We start from the raw sequence: 22,091 nt of genomic DNA, 5'->3' as shown, positions 1-22,091 counted from the left end.
AAAGAACAGAGAGAGAAAGAAAGAAAAGAGAGAAAGATTAGAGTGAAAGAAAGAAGGGAAAGAAAGAACAGAGCGAAAGAAAGAACAGAGAGAGAGAGAAAGGAAGAGAGGAAAGAAAGAAAGAAAAGAGAGAAAGAAACAGAGAGAGAAAGAACAGAGAGAGAGAAAGAAACAGAGAGAGAAAGAAAGATTCTATAAAGATACTATAGCAGACCGGCTCCCATTGTAGTGCCCACCTGAGCCTCCCAGTGCAGGACATATCATGATCTGCTCACATGGCTGACATCCCCGAGTGCAAGGCGATCCCACTGTCGGAGGAGACGGTCATGAATCTGAAGCATTCCCAGAGGTGCCTCCATGATTCCATCACAATTTCCTCCTGAAATTACCTAATTTCCGGTCAGCTTCCAGCACGTCACTTTCGGTGGAACATCATGTGACCTTGATTCCTCCCCTCCTGTGACCTTCATCACAGGTCCTGCGGCAGAGAAGAGAACATAGGGGCAGAGCAGGGAGATGATCGATTCTCCCTCTCTGCTGCAGATACAGTTAAGTGTAAATCCAGGTGGGCCCCCTCAGAGTGCGGGGCCCTGGGCGACCGCCCCCTCTGCCCCCCCCCCGGTAGCTACGCTACTGTTTCATAGTGCCCCACTGTGCAATGATGCCTCCCCCACACACATATTTACAAAAGCCTTTGGTGATGACAGCTTCAAGAATCCTCCTAGATGGAGAAACTAGTCGCATGCATTGCTCAGGTATGATTTTGGCCCATTCTTCCACACAAACACTCTTCAATCCTGAAGGTTCTGTGGACTCCTTCTATGAACTCTGAGCTTTAGTTCCTTCCATACATTTTCTATTGGATTCAGGTCAGGTTATTGCCTGTGCCATTGTAGCAGCTTTATTTTCTTTCTCTGACACAAATTGAGTTTCCTTAGCTATGTGTTTGGGATAATTGTCTTGTTGAAATGTGCACTCTCATTTCATGCTCATCATCCTTGCAGATGGCAGCAGATTTTTATCATGAATGTCTCAGTACATTTGTCTATTCAGCTGTCCTTCAATTATATGAAGTTTGCCACTGCCATATGCTGAAAAGCAACCTCACACCATGATGGTCCCACCTCCAAACTTCACTGTATGGTGCTTTGGGGTGATATGCATTTCCCTTTGGCCTCCAAACATGGTGTATATTATGGCATACAAGGAGTTCAATTTTGGTCTCATCTGACCAGACTATATTCTCCCAGTATTTCACCGGTTTGTCTAAATATCGTTGAGCAAGTGTGCTTGAACATGTTTTTTTTTTTTACAGCAATGAAGTCTTGTGTGGCGAGCTTGCATACAGGTCATGGAAGTTGAATGCATTACTTATTGTTTTCTTTGAAACAATTGCACCTGTTGATTCTAGGTCTTTCCGCAGCTCTCAACAGGTGGTCTTTGGCTCTTGGACAACTCTTCTGAATTCTTTTCACTCCTCTGTCTCAAATCTTTCAAATTGTGGGAAGCACGTGGTCATGGCCGGTTTATGGTGAAATGATGTTCTTTCTGCTTGTGGATTATGCCCCAACAGTGCTCACTTGAACCTTCAGTAATTTAAAAATTCTTCTGTAACCAATGCCATCAGTATTTTTTGCAACAATAAGGTTACAAAGGTCTCGAGACAGCTTACTGGTTTTACCCATCATGAGCTGTTTCTTGTGTGGCACCTTGGTAATGAGACACCTTTTTATACGCTATCAGTTGAACCAAGTGATATTATTTTTCAGTAAATGGCAGGATTGCTTTCTAATTAGTGATATTTTTCAGTTGTTGTCATACCATTCCATGGATTTTTCAACCTTTTCTTTCTTTGTGTTTTCAATACTTTTCCCTGTGTAATTTCTCATTATTACACATAACTTAATTTATGGACATCTATGGTTTGATTTATTTGCCTGTGTAGACTGGATGGGTACTTCCTGACATCTGGTGGAAATTTCACATCAATAGCCCCTTTAGAAACATATTTACGTAGACAATTGGTGACGCATTCAATACTTATTTCACAGGCTACATATATATATATATATATATATATATATATATATATATATATATATACACACATACACCTAGCCTCATTCCCATGAAGAGCGAGGCAGTTCTCTGCTTCATGCTGTGTATAGTGCAGCAGACACCAGACACTAATATCATCAATGCTCCTGTGCTGAGCTGAGACGGCACTGATTAATGGTGGAGCAGAGAACTGGTGGCTCCCTGCGCCACCATTATATTCAACTATATCAGCATGCCAAACATGCAAATACAGTTTAAACCGGGACTTGACGCTGCCCTCCTGGGACAAACGTACAAGCCCCCAAATACAGGAGTGTCCTGCTGGATCTGAGGCATGCTGCAGGATGTTAGCAGAGACCAGTGGAGACAATCAGAGCTGGAAGGCTTAGGAATGAAGAAATAGGTACAGCATTTAATTTAACCCATTCTCTGCTCTTGGCTACAATTTTTTAAACCTTATAAAAGACTTTACTACTTTGTCAAGTGAAACAAAGTTATTACCTTTGCTCAGGATAGGTGTTATCTTATAGATCATGGCGAGTCCTACCACTTGGACCATCATAGTTTGCCAGAATATTACACTTTTTTCTTCATTAGCAGCAGTGAGCATTAAAGTGCCCAGTTGTGGAGAACCTTGTGAATCCCAGTGGTCGGCCCCTCACCGATCGTTTCACCAGACATCCTCTGAGTCATTCACCTCCATTCACATAGCAGCTATAGTAAAAGCTGATTTGCATTGTGCACCCCGTGTACCCGATTCAGGCATCTTTAGTATCAATCCACCTTTGTGATGAATAATAGTAAATGCAATCTTAAAGGAATGCAAATCTGAAACAGTTTGCATCTTTCAGATCCTTATTTTAGTAGTTAAAGGGATCTTCCAGTAAGGAAGTAAGACAGTAAGTTGTCACCCATGCATATGATATGTGGTCGCTACTAGATCATAGATGACACTACTGAGACCTCCAATGGCTAAAATGGGGGACTTGTGTCCCTGTTAAAATGAAGCAACCGTTACGCATGCGCTCGGTTCATCCATTCATTTTCTATGGACTTGCCAAAAAAACGTAGGACACAAGTTCCCTCTTTTTTCGATCAGTGGGAGTCTTAGGCCTCTTTCACTCTTCAGTTGTTTGACGTCAGTCAAAATCCGCCTTTTTTTAGAAAAAAGCGGATCCGCCATTTCTTTGGCAGATCCGTTTTTTTCCCCATAGAAACTCTCTCTCTCTCCCCAGAGTTCTGTTCCTTTAAATTTCAGCCACCCGGCGGCTGCGGCGGATTCGTCCAAAAAACAGATCCGGTGCAACCGTTTTTTCCAAAGCGGAAACGGATCCTTTTTTTCCACACTTTCACGGTTTGCATCTGAGGTCAAACAACTGAAGTGTGAAAGAGGCCATAGCAGAAGCTGTGCATTTTAGCGGTCCGCTTACTGCGGATCTTATAGTGACACCTAGTGGTTACAATGCGTTTAGCAAGGGTTGTGTATATTTGTATATTTCTTTTTATAGTGTTTTTTTCTTACATAAACACATAATGCAGTTTACAGTATAATTTCACATAGTGCAATCTGTGACAGTAACATGACTAAAGGTCCATTTACAGAGGCCGACTGTCAGCACAATATGACCGCAGATCGGGGACCTTTTACCGATCGGTGGTCGTTTGAATGACTGTTGTACATGGCAGACAAAAGTAAATAATGCGCACTGAGTGATCATCACTAGATCACTCAGTGCACACAGGCTGCCATAGTTCCTGATAGTGCAAGACCTGTTTACACAGAACCATGTACCGCTGAGAACAACGATCTTTTGTCCTGCACAAGTTGGCAACCTGTTTACACGGCAAGAAAATTGTGAAGCGAGCGTTTTTAATAACGTTTGGTCATGGTTATTTTGCCCACAATGAGTTTTTAGCGAGTTGCTATGAATTTTCACTACGTCAAAAACGCAGCATCTTACAGCTACAGCAGAGTGGATGGGATGTATAAAAATCTCCTGCCCACTGTGCTTTTTTCTTACTCAGCATAAACTGACCTGCGGTGCGAGTTTCAAATCCACAAATGTCAACTTTTCTGTGGGTACGCTGAGTTTTATGTGCGGATTTCCCCAGACAATACAGAAAATCCGCAGGTAAAAAACGCACATGTGTTTTTAGTGCACGTCTGCGGCAGAAGCGCATAAAAAACACAAGTAATCCGCACATGACTGTTTTGAAGAAAGGTTTGTTAAAGTCAAATGCCAGGAAGTATAAAAAAACAAAACAGATTTATTTAACGTATGACACACCAACAAGAGAGAAAAGCCACAACGTCAAAAACACAATGAAAAAACCCGCAAATAACCTAAATGACATGATCAAGTGTCGAAAAGTAGAAAGTCTGCGGCATTAAAAACTCTGTAAAAGCTCATGTGGGAACATAGCCCAAAAGAGTAGAATTATACATATAAAACATTAGTATCTGTACCTGACATACCATCTTCCCCCGGCCATAACGCACTTGTCATTTCAGAGTCTGGAGGTGGTGGAAGGTCAGCAGCTGAAGGTCGTGTGCACGCGGGGGATGTGAGACCTACAAAAACAGATGCCGATAGTCATGACTAGTCCTCAGGGCAGCAGATTGCTCACAGGTCTGTTTTCGCTCCATCTCTGGAGTTGTCAGCTTCCAGTGAGATATTCTAATTCCTAAACTCGCCATATCTATATATCAAATTTAAAATGAACAGATAAAAATAAGAAACAACAAAGGACTTTTCCTGTATATAGCATCAATGGCATGGCCAGAAAGGTAACGTGACGCATGTAGGAATCCGTGTGTAACAGCTTCCTCCACCCGCCTTCCATGTGCCAACCCTATAGCGTATTTGTCTGAGGCAGGTGAGTCTCAGGACCCCCTAGCAGAATCTCAGTACAACTGCGGCCCATTCACTATCGCTATGCCCTTACTCCCATCCACTGGAGGGACCATAAATAATTGTCAAAAGTACCAAGGGTTAAGAAAGGGTTTTTTACCAAATCCAAGATAACATACCATTTCCTATCGGCCATGGTAACTGATTTTCTGTGTTGTCAATGACTGGGGGTGGTGGAAAACATTCATCAACACTTTGTTGAGATTTACAAATGGGTATTTCGTTGTCTGAAAAAAAAAAAGCAAAAAAACGTCAGCTAAAAGCCAAATAAAATAATGGCACATCAGAAACCTGACTGTGCTGCCATCTAGTGTTAAAACTATTGATGTGCAGTTTGGCTTTTTTTTTGTGAACTGGACAATTAACTCCACCCACTAAAATCGAGGTGGGATCTCTTTTGGAGCACTTTTTAAATAGGTGTTCATGGGCGGGGGCAGGAGAACGTAATATTTATGTTACAATTGTAAGGGGTTACTAAGTTTGGAACACGCTCCTACCCCTTTAAGTACTTCCCGTTAAATGTGATTTCATATTACTATATATTTTTACCCGTTGATGTACGTTCATACTGTGTGTATCATATTATATGTATGGAAAGTGTAGTGTTCATGTTTGGCCAGTAGATAGGAGCAGTTTAGTCTACATAGTAGTAGATAGGAATTCCACATAGTGTATATAGTAAATAGTTAACATTGGAGGGGCCACGGTGGATAAGGCAGAAAAGACTTCCTGATAGAGTCAAATGGGACCAGGGCGCCCGTTCAGCTCAGGTGGGCTAATTAGCCCTGGGCAACACTGGGCTACGCAACATTGACAATAGCAAGGCCCAGCCATCTAGTATTGGCAGCCGGGACATCATCAGAGGAAGCAGCGGCAAATGTGCTAGCAATGCAGCTTTAGTGGGAACTGCAGTTGCTAGGGAAGACTAAGCAGTACGGGCAGGTCACTCACCATGTGGCAGCCTATTGCATGGGCTGATGCCCTCAGGACCGGGGCGAAATGGTCGAGGGAACCCCCAAACGGAGTGAGCCTGCACAGAGAGGACGCTGAAGAACCGAAAGGTACGGTCCGTCCTGGAAGCAAGCTTAGTGACACAGACAGAAGGACAGGGACAGAAGAAGAGTTGCATGATGTGAAAACTGATGCTGATGCTGGAAGGAATATAGATATGCTGTGTACAAGGATCAGTAAAGTTGTTTATTTGAAAGTTGAACTGGACTTTTGCTCATTTTGTAAAAAACGGACCGAGGAAGCCTTCATAAATGTGCAGGTTATGAAATCACAGGTATGCAGAGCTATGGACAGTGTGTGCATTTGATGGGAGGTCAGGGCGCGCCAATGCAAATGCTCTCAGCCACGACTACCTCCCTGTACCACACACAATCACCCAGTCCTGAAGTAATCAACATCTCACCCACCTGTTACTAGCCAATACCAGGTGGCCTTTCAAGGTTTTGACTGGTAGTGCAGGCTGGGTGGGTTTCAGTCACATTGGCAGCTGGACAGCATCATTTTACCCCCAGTGTGATCCATTTATAAAGTGCAAGTTGCTTTCATTGGGAGGGAAGAGGGCTCTCATAGCCCACATAAAGGAGCTATCTCATCAAGTTGACTCTATTGCAAATGACCCATCACTAGTTGAAACTGCAAATGTGAATGTTGTTTCCTAACTTATGGTTTACTTCAGCTAAGTTGGGATATGTTCAGATATGTCAGATTTGCATATTTATTACAAGATTCGGGGCAGAAATCTGAGTGTGACAGGCTGTATTTGTGCTGGGATTAGGCCCATTGAATGGGGAAAATTTGCATCAGACTGGTCTGCTTTCTTGACATGGGCCGGGGCAGTAGCACGCTACTTGTTCTTGTATATTTTTTTTATCTGTGCACACATTTTTCTTCTGTATGTGAATAGGCGAGTGCCACGGACAGTGATTCACAAGCGTGGGATTTGGATTATCCTTGGGACAGAACCTGAACTTGGATTATAGGTCATTAAAGAGTGAGTTAGATGAGAGATGGGAGGAAAATTCAGCATGGACATTGCTGTTCAAGGCGAACGGGAGCAGCGATATGGGATGATAGCTGAACGTAGAGGTCGGGTCAAGGGATGGTTTCTTCAGGATAGATGTGATCATGGCATGTTTGAAAGCAGAATGGAAGTTAACAGAGGTTAGTGATAGGTTGAAAAGATGGGTTAGGGCTGGGATACGCATGGTGGTGAGGTTGGGGAAGAGTTGGGATGGGATAGGGTCAATTACACAAATGGTGAGGTACGATTTGGAGAGGAGATGAGTGAGATCTCCTTTAGCGATGGTGGGGAGCAAGGTTATGGGGGAGGGGCAGTGGTTTCTTATACATAGGGGTTGTGGTGGATGGGCAGTAAAGAACTGCCTTGTTTGGTCGACCTTATTTTTTAAGTGTACAAAGTCTTCTGCAGAGATAAGGGAGGTCGGAGGAAGGTGTTAAAAGTGTTGAATAACTGTTTGGGGTTATAGGATAAAAAAGATACAAGGGTTGTCAAATAGACCTTTTTAGCAAAGATGAGGGTTGATTTGAATGTGAAAGTTGCTGTTTTGAATGCTGGGAAGTCTTCTTTCAAGTTAGTTTTCTTCCAGCACCGCTCTGCAACCCTTGACACTTGGTGAAGCTTTTTTGCAAGGTTGTTGTGCCAGAGTAGATTATTGCTTCGTTGCACTCTGCCTTGCATGAAAGGGGCGACCGAGTCAATAGCCGATGCCAGTGTGTTGTTGTAGCAAATGATAGCACTGTCTGTGTTGTGGAGTGAAGATATGGAGGACAGCGGGGGAATAGAGTCGAAGAGCATGTGAATGTTTAGGTGTGCAAGGTTTCTGCAGGGGTGTGCTAGTTTCTGAAGCAGGTGAGGACAGGGATAAGAAAGTGAGTAGATGGTGGGCAAATAGGGGAGAGGTGAGGTTGTAGGGTTATATAGGGAACAGAGGTGGGTGGAGATAAGGTCTAATGTATGTCTCTCTGTGTTGGGTGGCTGTGGAGGACCACGGAGTAAGATTAAATGATAATTCTAAAAGGTATGTTTGATTGATACCATACCCACAGTGAAGCATGTAGGAGGCAGCATTATACTTTGGGGATATTTTTCGGCAGCTGGAATTTTACCTTTCTGGACGACAAAGGCACTAAGCATATCATCAAATCAACAAAAGAATGACTTTGCTAGGAAAGAAAAGTTTTGGAATGGGCAAAAAAGAGTCAAGACATAAATACAATTAAAAATCTGTGAATTACCTGAAGAGGGAGCTGTATGTAGGAGATGTTCAATTTGACAGATTTGGAGCTACTGCAAAGCTTGCCAATTCTAGATGTGCCATGCTGATGCTGAAGACATGATGGTAATAGAGGTAAACTGCTATGCTAAAACCATGAGGAGGTATGGAATATACTGTAATTAAAAAATCCAGTCCTCTTGGTAACAGAATTGCCCATGTCAGATTGATCAGCATAGATTTGAACCCAGGGTGACAGAGGTAAGGTACTGTAAGTATCACATATAAATGGACAAGAACTTCTGCCAAATACCTACACAGGCCTATAGGCTATGTAGCAGCTCACATGCAGACCAGTATATTCAATATTAATTTATCCTAAAAATGCATCATTTCCAGTCTATAAAGAAAGGGCACCACTATTATAGACACTAGCAAAACTTTGAAAAACCTTCCTCGCTGTCCAGTCCTCTTTCTGCCTTCGCATGCAGCATCTCCAAGACTTCTGGCCGTGTCCAGGCCTTGGAGGTCACAGTCCATCATAAAGACGCAAATATGCCATTGTGGTAGGGGCCCAGATTGGGGGGTAGTCCACTGCTTACCGCGCACAGCCGACACAGAGACGAGACGGAGGCAGATTTCAGTTGCAACAGGTCCGGGTTTTATTGGCTGTCCTCCTGACGATCGTAGCCATACACCGCAGTTCCTTTACAGCCCTCCGTACTCAGGCCCGGGTACCTTCACCTTCCTTCAGTCGTAGTGACGTTTCTCGCGGATCTTTCGCTGGGGCTGTCCTAGACTTATCTACCGCCAGCGCTTCACCTGCCCGAGGTCGTCGTCCAATCGGTACCCCCGGGGCCTCGTCTGTCCTGTGGTTCCTAATGTCAGGACCACCCCCCTGACTGTCTCTTCCCGTCAGTCCCCTGGTTGAGCTCTCCACCGTTGTCAGTCTTCTGCTCCTGAGCTCCTCCCGGGACTAGAACTTTCTGAAACCCACTCCTGTTCTATTTATCTCCCTCCTTGGGAAATCCCTTCCTGGGTTCCTATCTCCCCGCCCCCCATGACTAAGCGGTTTCTATAGCCTTAAGCTGCTGTCAAGTCCTAAACTACGCTCCCCCCTGCCATCTTGTGGTCAAATCCAGGTATTGCACTCCCTTTTCTATCTTCCCCAGTTTTTACCCTTCTGTCATTGCCAATCCCCGTCTATAGTGCACAAACCATCCCCTCTTCCTCCAGTCAAGTCTGTCCGTCAAGTCACCTTCCCCACACTATTGCAACTTTATCATGCTCCGTAGCCTCCGAGGCCTTGACGTGGCTGTAAGTCCTAATCTATAGTGTTTTTTGTGGCCGAGAGATGCAGAGTGCCCGATGACAGAAGAGCAATCAGCGGTGCGGTAAATATTAGTTTTTCTTCTCCCTTCCCTGTTCTAACTTAACTACATACAGTATATGAGTTAGGAACAAAGCTACAGAACATATGTAGTTTGTAACCTAGAGACTATCTGCATGGCACATCTAAAATTGGCAACCATCTCCCTTTTCAGGCCAACCAATAGGTTTGCTATTGGATTCATTTCTTGTCCAGGACTTTAATCTTCTTCTCATTAAACTATTCTTTTTAGGAATTGAAGGTGTGCTTACGGTCTTTGTCATGCTGAAAGATGGAATTCCTCTTCATCTATCGCTTTTTAGCAGAGGCCTAAAGTTTTCTTTGCAAAATTGTCTGACATGTGTAACTGTTCAAAATTCCATTTACCTTGCCAAAAAAACAACCCCAAAGCATAATGCTGCCTTCACCATGCTTCACTGTGGGTATTGTGTTCTTTTTACAATGCACAGTGTAGGCTTTGCACCAAACATACCTTTTAGAATTATTGCCAAAAAGTTCAATATTCGTCTCATCAGGCCATAATTTCAAAATGAGTAAATTATTTTCAAACTAAATGAAAAAATGTCCAATGCTCAGCATTTGATACATTTGATATGTGTTTTCTGTAGTGAATAAAATATGGCTATAAGAGATTTCCAAAACATTGCATTTTTATTTTCTTTACAGTTTACATAGTGTTCCAACTGCATGTACAGAGTGCAAGAGCTCAAAGGACGGCTTCAGTTAATTTCTTTTGGATTTTGTCTGTTATGCATTATTCAGTGTATTTCCTAGTTTTTACAAAGCAGGTGTTTTCAGAACAAGATCAAAATACCTTTTATAACAGGAGCAGGGAGCCACAGTGTACCATTCACGTCAGATTCTGGAGGAGGAGGAGGGTGGTCACTGCATGGAAAAGAATAGGGGTCAGGGAAGTTGGGACCTGGAAAACGAAGGAAGTGAAAGTCAAAAATGAGATATTGATGGGAAAATATACTGTCATGCTCACCATGTCTGTCATGTCCGCCATGTCTGTTTTGCCTCAAGAACCCCTGGAGCGATGTGCATGCGCATATCATGCCTGCTATCCTGCGTGATCTCTGGTGCATTGTGCACACTTACCTTGTGACTGTTGGGCTGCAAGATGCCTGCGTTTCTGCTCTGCCTCCTGTGATCTTCTCTGCATGTCTGAAAACCCCTGATCATGTGACCTTTCCTAGGATCCAGCACTGTCCGGTTCTGCAATCATCTCTGCATGTCTTGAAAACCCCTGATCATGTGACCTTTCCTAGGATTCAGCACTGTCTGGTTCGGCAATCCACTCTGCATGCCTGGAATCCTGATCATGTGGCTGCTCTCTGTTATCCTGAGGATCTGAACTGGAAGTGGAGGTGCAATGCCCTATATCAGACCGCCCCTCCCTATGCTCAGGGCCTGAGTATTGTGTTGCTTCTGGGTAGCCCTCCCAGGGCTGTTGGGTACTCGGTACCGGGCCGGTGTCAGCGGGATGTGTCACAGCAGCGGTGCCCCTGTCCGTGGCCCTGGGCGCTCAAGTAATGGGGGAAATTCGTATTGTAGTTAGTTTGAATGAATAGTTCGTGACGCCACCTGTGGTGTTCGGCAAGTGAGGTGTTAAGCCGACGCTGCTTGCAGATCCTCTGGGGCTGGTGGTGTGTGGCAGCCAAGATGGTGAAGCTCCCCACAGGTGGAGCTGTAGCCCCAGGGCAGTGTAGGTGTAATGGATGAGGAGAAGCGCAGGCAGTGTAGGAGCTGGTACCCAGATGTAGTGGTGCTGAGGATGTAGACGCAATAATGAATGGAGGACACCGGGGCTTGTAGTTCCAAAGCTTTACTCACAGTCTGTAGTGCACACAGGTGCCTGCCTCCGGGCCGTGTCCTCCGGGTCAGAGACTCAGTCAATCTCCAGGCAAGATGGTAGGCTCCCCTCCAACACTCCGCCAACATGTACCTTTCTGAACGTCTCCTCTATAGTGCCTAAAAGTATGAAGATCTCCTAGTACAGAGTTACACTGGAGTTCCTCTCATCAGATGTTCCCAAGAACTCTACTTGTATGACAGACAGCTGTAGCCTGCTTCGGGGACACCCTTCTCCTGAGTCCCGGGTCTCTATCCAAATGCTGTTGTGCCCCAAGTCTTAGATGGGAGTAGTGCATTTACAGCCAACTACTCCACGGGTGTCTGCTGCAGAACCATAAGTGTCCATACAACCTCGGGGACCGGGCCCCGGCCTTGCGCTTAGAACCTATATGCAGGGTGCTTCCTTCCAACCCACGTCCTCTCTGTTCTATTCTCCTTCGTTCCGTACTATTCTCTCTTTCTTATGGATGCTTAGGTTACAGATCAGTGTCCTTCTTCTTTCCTTCCTTTCCCGTGCCAGCTGGCTCAGGTCACTGAGGCAGCTGCAGCACTCCTTCCTCCATCCCTTCTTCCAGGGATCCCCACTCCTCTCCGAGTGGCTTCCTTCATCTACTTCCCCAGGGGACTGCTCTCGCAGACTGCCCCCCGCAGACTGACTTCTAATTCTAAACCTTCCCAGTCTTTTATGGATTCTAACTCCACCCACCTCCCAGCACGTCCAGTGTTCCAAGCAGGGAACCACCAAAGCTGCTCTGCTACTCTCTAAGCACTGAGCCGCAATGTGGTTGTGCAGAACTACCCTGGCGTGTGGGGTGCGAGTGTTGGAGCGTGGAAAGGAGTTCTCACCTTACCTGGATGGTGGGGCACTATACCTTAGGAGAAGGTACAGTACCTCTGTGGCGACTGAGCCTCAGGGGCGCCACACTTCCCTGCATGGCTGTTTGGTCTTCTGGGTCGCTCCCTCTATTCTGTGCCCCTGCACTTTGCTCTGTCGTGCGACTCTGCACACGCTCCGTGCTTGTACTCCATCTCTTGTCCCGTGCCTTGTCTAGTGTTTCCCTAAGCCTGCCGTCTGGTCCAGCTGCCGTGGTGGCTCACCCCCTTGGTCTTGCCCCTGACACTCCCTGTATAGGGGGTGGCTCCTCACTAGGTCAGCTCGCCCTAGGTGGGTGGGTGCCACGGCCCAGAGGGTCCACTCATTCAAGAAAAACGACTCAGCGTAAGCTGACGCTCGTCACAGAATACTCAGGTCATGGACTCCGCTGGTACCTCGGCCACCGTTCTGATGAAGAATCAGACCCGGCCTATACCCTCTGTACTCGCTTGGAAAATTGTGGCAACCAGAGAGTGAAGACTTCCTTGTCTACCCGCAGGCCTCCCCACTGGATCCACGTATCTTCGCCTGCAGCTCCTGTGTCTTGACCGGTGCAGGTGTCCGTTTCAAGAAGACGGATCGTCGTTGTCAGGAGTGACTTTTACTTAAACTCTGGATTTGGCCAAAAAATTTTTTTTCCAGTCCCGATAAGAGGGGGCTTAAGGAGGGGGGTACTGTCATGCTCGCCATGTCTGTCATGTCCGCCATGTCTGTTTTGCCTCAAGAGCCCCTGGAGCGAAGTGCACGCGCATATCATGTCAGCTATCCTGCGTGATCTCTGGTGCATTGTGCACACTTACCTTGTGACTGTTGGGCTGCAAGATGCCTGCGTTTCTGCTCTGCCTCCTGTGATCTTCTCTGCATGTCTGAAAACCCCTGATCATGTGACCTTTCCTAGGATCCAGCACTGTCCGGTTCTGCAGTCATCTCTGCATGTCTGAAAACCCCTGATCATGTGACCTTTCCTAGGATCCAGCACTGTCTGGTTCGGCAATCCTCTCTGCATGCCTGGAATCCTGATCATGTGACTGCTCTCTGTTATCCTGAGGACTGAACCGGAAGTTCTCCCCTGGTCCTGACCCGGAAGTGGAGGTGCAATGCCTTCTATCAGACCGCCCCTCCCTATGCTCAGGGCCTGAGTATTGTGTTGCTTCCCTGCATGGCTGCTTGGTCTGCTGGGTCGCTCCCCCTATTCTGTGCCCCTACACTTTGCTCTGTCGTGCGTCTCTGCACACGCTCCGTGCTTGTACTCCGTCTCTTGTCCCGTGCCTTGTCTAGTGTTTGTCCTTCGTGCCATGTTTTGTCTCCGCTCTGCTTTGCCTTGTAGTCCTTCCTTGCTCTGATTCCGTTCTGTGCTCCCGTTCCTTGTTCCGTACCTTGCCTTCGCTCTGCCTTGTTCCTCCCTATGGTCTCTGTCTTTGCTTGCTCTGCCTCGCTCTCTCCTATGGTGCTCTGTAGTGCTCCCTGGCTCTCACACTATTCCTCCTCGTTTTGTTTTGTGCTCTTTTCCATGTCTAGTCCTAAGGCTCTGCCTTGGCCCGGCTCTGGGCTTAGACCTACGCTCTGCTGCTAGACTCTGTCCTATTGTGCTCTCTTGCACGTTTCTAGGCTAGTCACAAGGCTCTGCCTTGGCCCAGCCCTGGGCTTCGGCCTACGCTCCGCTGCTAGCTCTGTTCTTGTTCTGACCTGACTCCGTGTTTCTGCCTATGCTTCTGTTCCTGGTTCCGTCCTCTGCCTAAGCTCAGCCTGGTTTCCTGTCTTGCTTTGCTGCTTCCTGTACCCTGTCCCTGGCGTGTCTCTCTACACGTGCAGGCCTCGCTTAGAACCTGTCCCTGGCGTGCCCCTCGGCATGCGCAGGTCTCGCCTTGTACTTTGCCCCTGGCATGCCCTCTGCATGCGCAGGACTCTGCCTCATACTCTATGCCTTGTCTCTGATATTTCGTGCGCTCTTGCACCTCTCATACTAGGCTTTGCTGTGCTGTATCGCACGCGTCTCTATCCTGTACCTTTGCCTAGCCCTGCCTTGTGGCTCCGTGCCCTCTTGCACGCCCCTGGTCGCCCATTGCCCGCCTGTTGCGCCTCAGCCATGCCGCTCCTGTCGTGCCCGCCTGTGTGCCTCAGCCATGCCCGCTGTCCAGTGCTATAGTGGTTACCGCCTGTGTGTGCCTCAGCCGTGCCGCCTCTAGTGGTGCCCGCCTGCCTGTGCCACCCGCCAGTACCGCCTGCCGGTGCCCCAGCTGTGGTTTCCGTGCTCCCTTGCACTCACGCTGGTTCTCGCACTGTGCGTTTTCGTGCTACTCTTGCACAAGTCTTTTGCTTACTTTGCTCTGCTTTGAACCCTGTCCTGTTTGCCGAATTCCGTAACCTGACGACCGCTGCCAGAGGTCCGGACCTAGATGACTGCGGCCTGATGTACGAAGCTGACTCCAGCAGCCTGATTCCTGGATCCTGTCGGTTGATGCCAGCACTCCGGATCCCGATGCCACCCCACCCCACCCTATCCTGGACCCTGGCGTGTTTCTTGACACGCATCATGTCTCTAACTTTTTCTTGCCTCCTTGCATGGAACCCTAGTCTGCTTACCGGATGCCTGGATCCTGCCGATCACCATCAGAGCTACAGAACCTGATGTCCCGGTTGATCTTTGCTTGCCGTCCGGAGTCTGACATCATCATGCTTCTGCCTACCATCCTGCACGTACCATGCTTTGGACCTTGGCGTGCCCTTGCACGCACTTTGCTATGTGTTCCCTGTGTATTTACGTTTGGCACTTGTTATTACCCTGAAGTGTTCCTTAATGAAGTTACTGTTAGGAATTTGGTTTCTATGATGCCTATGCAGGAATCCAGATTCTCACATTTGTCTCCAGAGGCTAAGTCCTTTTTTCCAGCTTCTGAGCATGCCCACGGGACGAGCTCTCATTGGAGTTCAGGAGTCAGGTGCTCAGGTCCTGCTCCTGATTTCATTGGTTCTGCTCTGGGCTCTGGAGATTTCCGGAGGGTCCCATACGCTATAAAAAGTGCGCATGGCTGTTCTGCCATGTGCTAGTATTTCTCATACTTGCTGCTGTGTGTTTGATGATGGATGCTTGGACTGGTGACTGACTCATTAAATATCCCCTTCCTTGGTTATTACAAGTGTGTGAGTGTTTGGGTCAGCCAGTAGCAGCGCTAGCGCCAGCGCGCTCAAGCTTCATCTATTACAGCAGCTAAGCGTCCTGCATCGCGCTTGCGATATTGCGGTTGCAGTCCTTCCGGGCGTGCGCAGTTGCGACGCCGAGCACACGTTCTTCTATGGTAAGTCCGCTCGGTTGTAGTGACGTTTTAACTATTCCTGTTACTGGCTACCGTACGTGTGCCGCTGAGACTCTGTGCGGTTAACAGACTCAGCGTTACTATATTTTTCATTATTTACCTGTGCAGCTCTGTGTCCTTTAACAGAGATTGCCTGTTTGCACTTGGGTGAGTTAGAACCCTGTGCACATTACCGCTCTGCCTCTTTCAGTTTCGCCATCCACCGCACGGTGGACCCCAAGTGGCGAAGGCACTTAATTTATTTATTTTTTTTAGTGTCTTCCGCCACTCCTAACAGTTTCTTTGAATTAACGTCTTGTCTCGCCTTGTCTTAGGAGAAGGTGCAGTACCTCTGTGGCGACTGAGCCTCAGGGGCGCCACACTTCCCTGCATGGCTGCATGGTCTGCTGGGTCGCTCCCTCTATTCTGTGCCCCTGCACTTTGCTCTGTCTTGCGTCTCTGCACATACTCCGTGCTTGTACTCCATCTCTTGTCCCGTGCCTTGTCTAGTGTTTCCCTGAGCCGGCCGTCTGGTCCAGCTGCCGTGGTGGCTTACCCCCTTGGTCTTGCCCCTGACACTCCCTGTATAGGGGGTGGCTTCTCACTAGGTCAGCTCGCCCTAGGTGGGTGGGTGCCACGGCCCAGAGGGTCCACTCATTCAAGAAAAACGACTCAGCGTAAGCTGGTGCTCGTCACATATACTGATTCACACTATAGGAATGGAGAAAAGCGCAAATAGGGTCTCATCCGATAAACAGGGTACGAAAGGTATTAAAATTCTACTCACCTGATATAGGAGAGGTATAGTGCATGAAATTATCAGTCAGCTGCCGCACATCCATAGGCCAGAAGAGTGACCGCCGAAACATATAGTTTAGGCTAGTTTCACACTAGCGTTTATTCGACGCAGCGCACGGCGCCGCAAGCCCCGCCCCCTGCCGGCTCCCTGCCCGCCCCATCCGGTCATCACCGCCTACTATCGCACATGGACGCTTGCGATCTGCGCACCCTATCTTTAGCATAGGGTGCGCTGGCCGTGCGCTAGAAGGATTTTGGCGTGCGCTGTGCATGGCCAGCGCACGATCTGCGCACCCTATGCTAAAGATAGGGTGCGCAGATCGCAAGCGTCCATGTGCGATAGTAGGCGGCGATGACCGGATGGGGCGGGCAGGGAGCCGGCAGGGGGCGGGGCTTGCGGCACCGTGCGCTGCATTGAAAAAACGCTAGTGTGAAACTAGCCTTATTCATATTCCCAACGCGTTTCGAAGTACAAATCACTTCTTCCTCAGGCAATGATATATGGTATTTGTACTTCGAAACGCGTTGGGTATGAATAAAGCATCGATCTGTTAATGCATGAGTAATTGTGTGTCATGTTAAGCAGCGCACTAAATCCATAAAAAAAGTTCCATTGAAATATAAGATGGGAAAATATAGAAATATAGAAAGAACAAGTGAAAGTAATGAAGCAAAAATCATAAAATTCTTTGTTTTTAGAACATTTCTAGCAATGGTTATTCCTGGACTGTAATCAGATACATAACTATAGAGATGGAGCATTATGAACAGTAAGTATACCCAAGAGCTAAGCTGATGTCAGTCACCATCAAGACTTCACTTTGTATCACAGAAAGATCAGACGATGACATGGGACTGAAGCTTAAAGGGGTTGTCCATGCATATAATATTGATAATCTATCCTCAGAGTAGGTCATCAGTATAAGATCAGTGGAGGTCTGATATCTGGCGCGACCACCGATCAGCTGTTATTAACACTCGTGGCAACAGGATATAAACACTGAAAGGAACTGAACAGCACAGCTCTATTCAATATGTAGTGGCTGCTGCGGAGAGCTGCAGATTAGCTTCTATCTTTTTATATTGGTGCTGATCTGTGCTACACATTAGACAGCTGTGCTGTATAGTGGTCAACGCAGGAGCCAATAACAGCTAATTGGAGGGGGCGTCAGACCCCGATTAGCCTGATATTAAAGGGAATCTGTCACCTATTTTTTCGACTATCAGCTGCCGGCACCGCCATCAGGGGCTTATCTACAGCATTCTGTAATGCTGTAGATAAGCCCCCGATGTAACCTGAAAGAGAGGGAAAACAAGTTATATTATACTCAACCGGGGGGCGGTCCGTTCTGATGAGTGTCATGGTCCGGCGCCTCCCATCTTCATGCGATGATGTCCTCTTCTTTGCTTCCCGTCGCAGCTCCTGCACAGGCGCACTCAGGGTCGGACTGGGGTGTCTAGGGCCCACCAAGGGAATTAATTTTAGGGGCCCACCTACAGTAATGTACAACTCAACATTTAGGCTTTGAGACCGCAGAATTACACCATGGGTTCTTTTGCCGTATATCCCACGCCAAATCTGCATCATTTCAGCATCCTAATTCTACTAAAAGCTGCACCGTTGTTCATATGCTGCAGATCTTTCCGCACTACGATTCATTTAATCCTTTAGGGCCGCAGGCCTGTTTTCACCTTAATGCCCAGGCCATTTTTTGCAAATCTGACCTGTGTTACTTTGAAGTTAAAAAGTGACCCCATTTTGGAATCTACACCCCCAAGGATTGACGTAGGGGGTATAGTGATCACTTTGTCCCAACAAGAGTTCCATGGTAGATGCTACACAGCCCAGCCAATCGAAGCGTTCGTATCTGCAGGGGGGGGCTAAAATTCGCCCGGACCAGCCAGGCAGTGTTGCTGCCTGCCGGTCTTAGCGGCGAAAGCCTCCCGTTACCCGTGCGATTAGCTGCCCCAATAGGCAGCACAGGTCCCCAATAGGCAGCATTGGTCCCTATAGGCAGCACAGGTTCCCAATAGGCAGCACAGGTCCCCAATAGGCAGCACAGGTCCCCAAAAGGCAGCACAGGTCCCCAATAGGTAGCACACGTCCCCAATAGGCAGCACAGGTCCCCAATAGGCAGCACAGGTCCCCAATAGGCAGCACAGGTCCCCAATAGGCAGCATTGGTCCCAAATAGGGAGCACATGTCCCCAATAGGCAGCACAGGTCCCAATAGGCAGCACAGGTCCCCAATAGGTAGCATTGTACCCAATAGGCAGCACAGGTCCCCAATAGGCAGCATTGTTCCCTATAGGCAGCACTGGTCCCCAATAGGCAGCACAGGTCCCCAAAAGGCAGCACAGGTCCCCAATAGGTAGCACACGTCCCCAATAGGCAGCACAGGTCCCCAATAGGCAGCACAGGTCCCCAATAGGCAGCATTGGTCCCAAATAGGGAGCACAGGTCCCCAATAGGCAGCACAGGTCCCAATAGGCAGCACAGGTCCCCAATAGGTAGCATTGTACCCAATAGGCAGCACAGGTCCCCAATAGGCAGCACAGGTCCCAATAGGCAGCACAGGTCCCCAATAGGCAGCATTGTTCCCTATAGGCAGCACTGGTCCCCAATAGGCAGCACAGGTCCCCAATAGGCAGCATTGTTCCCTATAGGCAGCATTGGTCCCCAATAGGCAGCACAGGTCCCCAACAGACAGCACAGGTCCCTAGTAGGCAGCACAGGTCCCTAATAGGCAGGCACAGGTCCCTAGTAGGCAGCACAGGTCCCTAGTAGGCAGCACAGGTCCCCAAAAGGCAGGCACAGGTCCCTAGTAGGCAGCACAGGTCCCCAATACGCAGCACATACAGAAAGTAACTCACTGACCCGGCGTTGGCCTGTGTACCAGATACCAGGGAGAACCCGCTGAATCCCACCCCTGGGCAGGGCCGGCTCCAGGTTTTTGAGGGCCCCGGGCGAAAAAGTCTCAGTTGGCCCCCCCTTAACACATACCACGACTCATGCCATGTGACATCCGTGGTGACGGCCAAAAACGGACTTGTCTCCATGTGGATCACACGGACACGCATGTGATCCACACGGACACTCGCTCTGTGGCAAAACACGTTCATGTGATGAAGGCTACTGATTAGTAGTGTACGCATGAAAGAAAGAAGAGAGGGGAAATAAAGAACAGAGAAAGAAAGAGAAAGAATGGAAGGAAGAACAGAGAAAGATACAGAGAGAGAAAGAAAGAAAGAACATAGAAAGAACGAACAGAGAAAGAAAGAAAGAAAATAAAGAACAGAGAGAAAGAAAGGAAGAACACAGAGAAAGAAAAGAACAGAGAGAAAGAGAAAGAAAGGGGGTAAAGAAAGAAAGAACAGATAGAGAAAGAAAGAGGGGAAAGAAAGAACAGAGAGAAAGAAGAAAGAAAGAAAAAGAACAAAGAGAAAGAAAGAGTGGACAGAAAAAAAGAACAGAGAGAAAGAAAGAAAGAAAGAAAGAACGGAGAGAGAAAAAGAGTTGACAGAAAAAAAGAACAGGGAGAGAGAAAAAGAAGGAGGGGAAAGAAAGAACAGAGAGGTAGAGAGAAAAAGAAAGAGGGGAAAGAACAGAGAGGAAGAGGGGAAAGAAAGAACAGAGAAAGAGAAAGAAAGAGAGGAAAGAGAGAACAGACAGAGAGAACAGAGACAGAAAGAAAGAAAGAGAACAGAGAGCGAAAGAACAGAGAGAGAGAAAAAAAGATTAGAGAGAAAGAACAGAGAGAGAAAGAAACAGAGAAAGAAAAATTCTATAAAGATACTATAGCAGCCCAGCTCCCATTGTAGTGCCTACCTGAGCCTCCTGGTGCAGGACATATCATGATCCGCTCACATGGCTGGCATCCCCGATTCCAAGGCAATCTCGCTGTCCGCTGTCAGAGGAGGACACGGTGATGGATCTGAAGCATTCCCTGAAGTGCCTCCATGGTTCCGTCACAATCTCCTACTGAAATGACCTAATTTCTGGTCAGCTTCCAGCACGTCACTTCCGGCAGAACGTTATGTGCAAGTTTTAAATTGCTCCTTGGGGGTCCGCTGTGTACTCCTGTGTCCCGCGGGGAAAGTATGCTCCCGGCTGGGGCAGTCTCTCTCTCAAAATAGGGACTGTCTCGCTGGATCCGGGACAGTTGGGACTCGGGAGGTATAAATGCTCCCCACCATACACGCACAGCTCCGCTTTGTATGCCTCGTACACACACGGCTCCGCTCTGTACACCTTGTACACACGCAGCTTCACTCCGTACACCCCCGGCTCTGCTCCGCTCCATAAACACACGGCTCAGCTCCGTACACACACGGCTCGGTTCCGTACATCTCGTACACACACGGCTCTGCACCATACACCTCGTACACACACGGCTCTGCTCCATACACCTCGTACACACACGGCTCTGCTCCGTACACCTCGTACACACACGGCTCTGCTCTGTACAACTTGTAAACCCCTCGTGACCCCACCCAAGAACACACACGGCTCTGCTACATCCACCTTGTTAAACCCCTCCCTGACCCCACACAAGTACACACACGGCTCTGCTACATCCACCTTGTAAAACTCCTCCCTGACCTCACACAAGTACACACACGGCTCTGCTACATCCACCTTGTAAACCCCTCCTGACCCCACACTAGTACACACACGGCTCTGCTACATCCACCTTGTTAAACCCCTCCCTGACCCCACACAAGTACACACACGGCTCTGCTACATCCACCTTGTAAACCCCTCCCTGACCCCACACAAGTACACACACGGCTCTGCTACATCCACCTTGTTAAACCCCTCCCTGACCCCACACAAGTACACACACGGCTCTGCTACATCCACCTTGTAAAACCCCTCCCTGACCCCAAACAAGTACACACACGGCTCTGCTACATCCACCTTGTAAACCCCTCCTGACCCCACACAAGTACACACACGGCTCTGCTACATCCACCTTGTAAACCCCTCCTGACCCCACACAAGTACACACACGGCTCTGCTACATCCACCTTGTAAAACCCCTCCCTGACCCCACACAAGTACACACACGGCTCTGCTACATCCACCTTGTTAAACCCCTCCCTGACCCCACACAAGTACACACACGGCTCTGCTACATCTACCTTGTACAACCCCTCCTGACCCCACACAAGTACACACACGGCTCTGCTACATCCACCTTGTAAAACCCCTCCCTGACCCCACACAAGTACACACACGGCTCTGCTACATCCACCTTGTTAAACCCCTCCCTGACCTCACACAAGTACACACACGGCTCTGCTACATCTACCTTGTACAACCCCTCCTGACCCCACACAAGTACACACACGGCTCTGCTACATCCACCTTGTAAACCCCTCCTGACCCCACACAAGTACACACACGGCTCTGCTACATCTACCTTGTTAAACCCCTCCCTGACCCCACACAAGTACACACATGGCTCTGCTACATCCACCTTGTTAAACCCCTCCCTGACCTCACACAAGTACACACACAGCTCTGCTACATCTACCTTGTACAACCCCTCCTGACCCCACACAAGTACACACACGGCTCTGCTACATCCACCTTGTTAAACCCCTCCTGACCCCACACAAGTACACACACGGCTCTGCTACATCCACCTTGTTAAACCCC

The 22,091-nt window shown here is 48.0% G+C and overlaps 1 protein-coding gene across 3 annotated transcripts in view; it reads right to left on the bottom strand.

Moving 5' to 3' along the window:
* Window positions 1-22,091, bottom strand: part of LOC141086580 (uncharacterized) — a 127,021-nt gene that overhangs the window by 5,331 nt on the left and 99,599 nt on the right. For 2 of the 3 annotated variants that reach the window (XM_073572739.1, XM_073572736.1), the window contains exons 8-10: window positions 10,420-10,527; window positions 5,090-5,197; window positions 4,526-4,630 (exon numbers count right to left, since the gene is read on the bottom strand). In XM_073572739.1, coding sequence (XP_073428840.1) covers window positions 4,526-4,630; window positions 5,090-5,197; window positions 10,420-10,527 — 321 coding nt within the window. The remainder of the gene's footprint in view (window positions 1-4,525; window positions 4,631-5,089; window positions 5,198-10,419; window positions 10,528-22,091) is intronic. The other variant, XM_073572738.1, reaches the window with a different exon arrangement.

Source organism: Dendrobates tinctorius, unplaced genomic scaffold (genome assembly GCF_039654945.1).
Source record: "Dendrobates tinctorius isolate UK_male_01 unplaced genomic scaffold, ASM3965494v1 ptg000032l, whole genome shotgun sequence".
Taxonomy (NCBI): Eukaryota; Metazoa; Chordata; class Amphibia; order Anura; family Dendrobatidae; genus Dendrobates; species Dendrobates tinctorius.
This window is presented reverse-complemented; position numbering and strand designations above follow the sequence as displayed.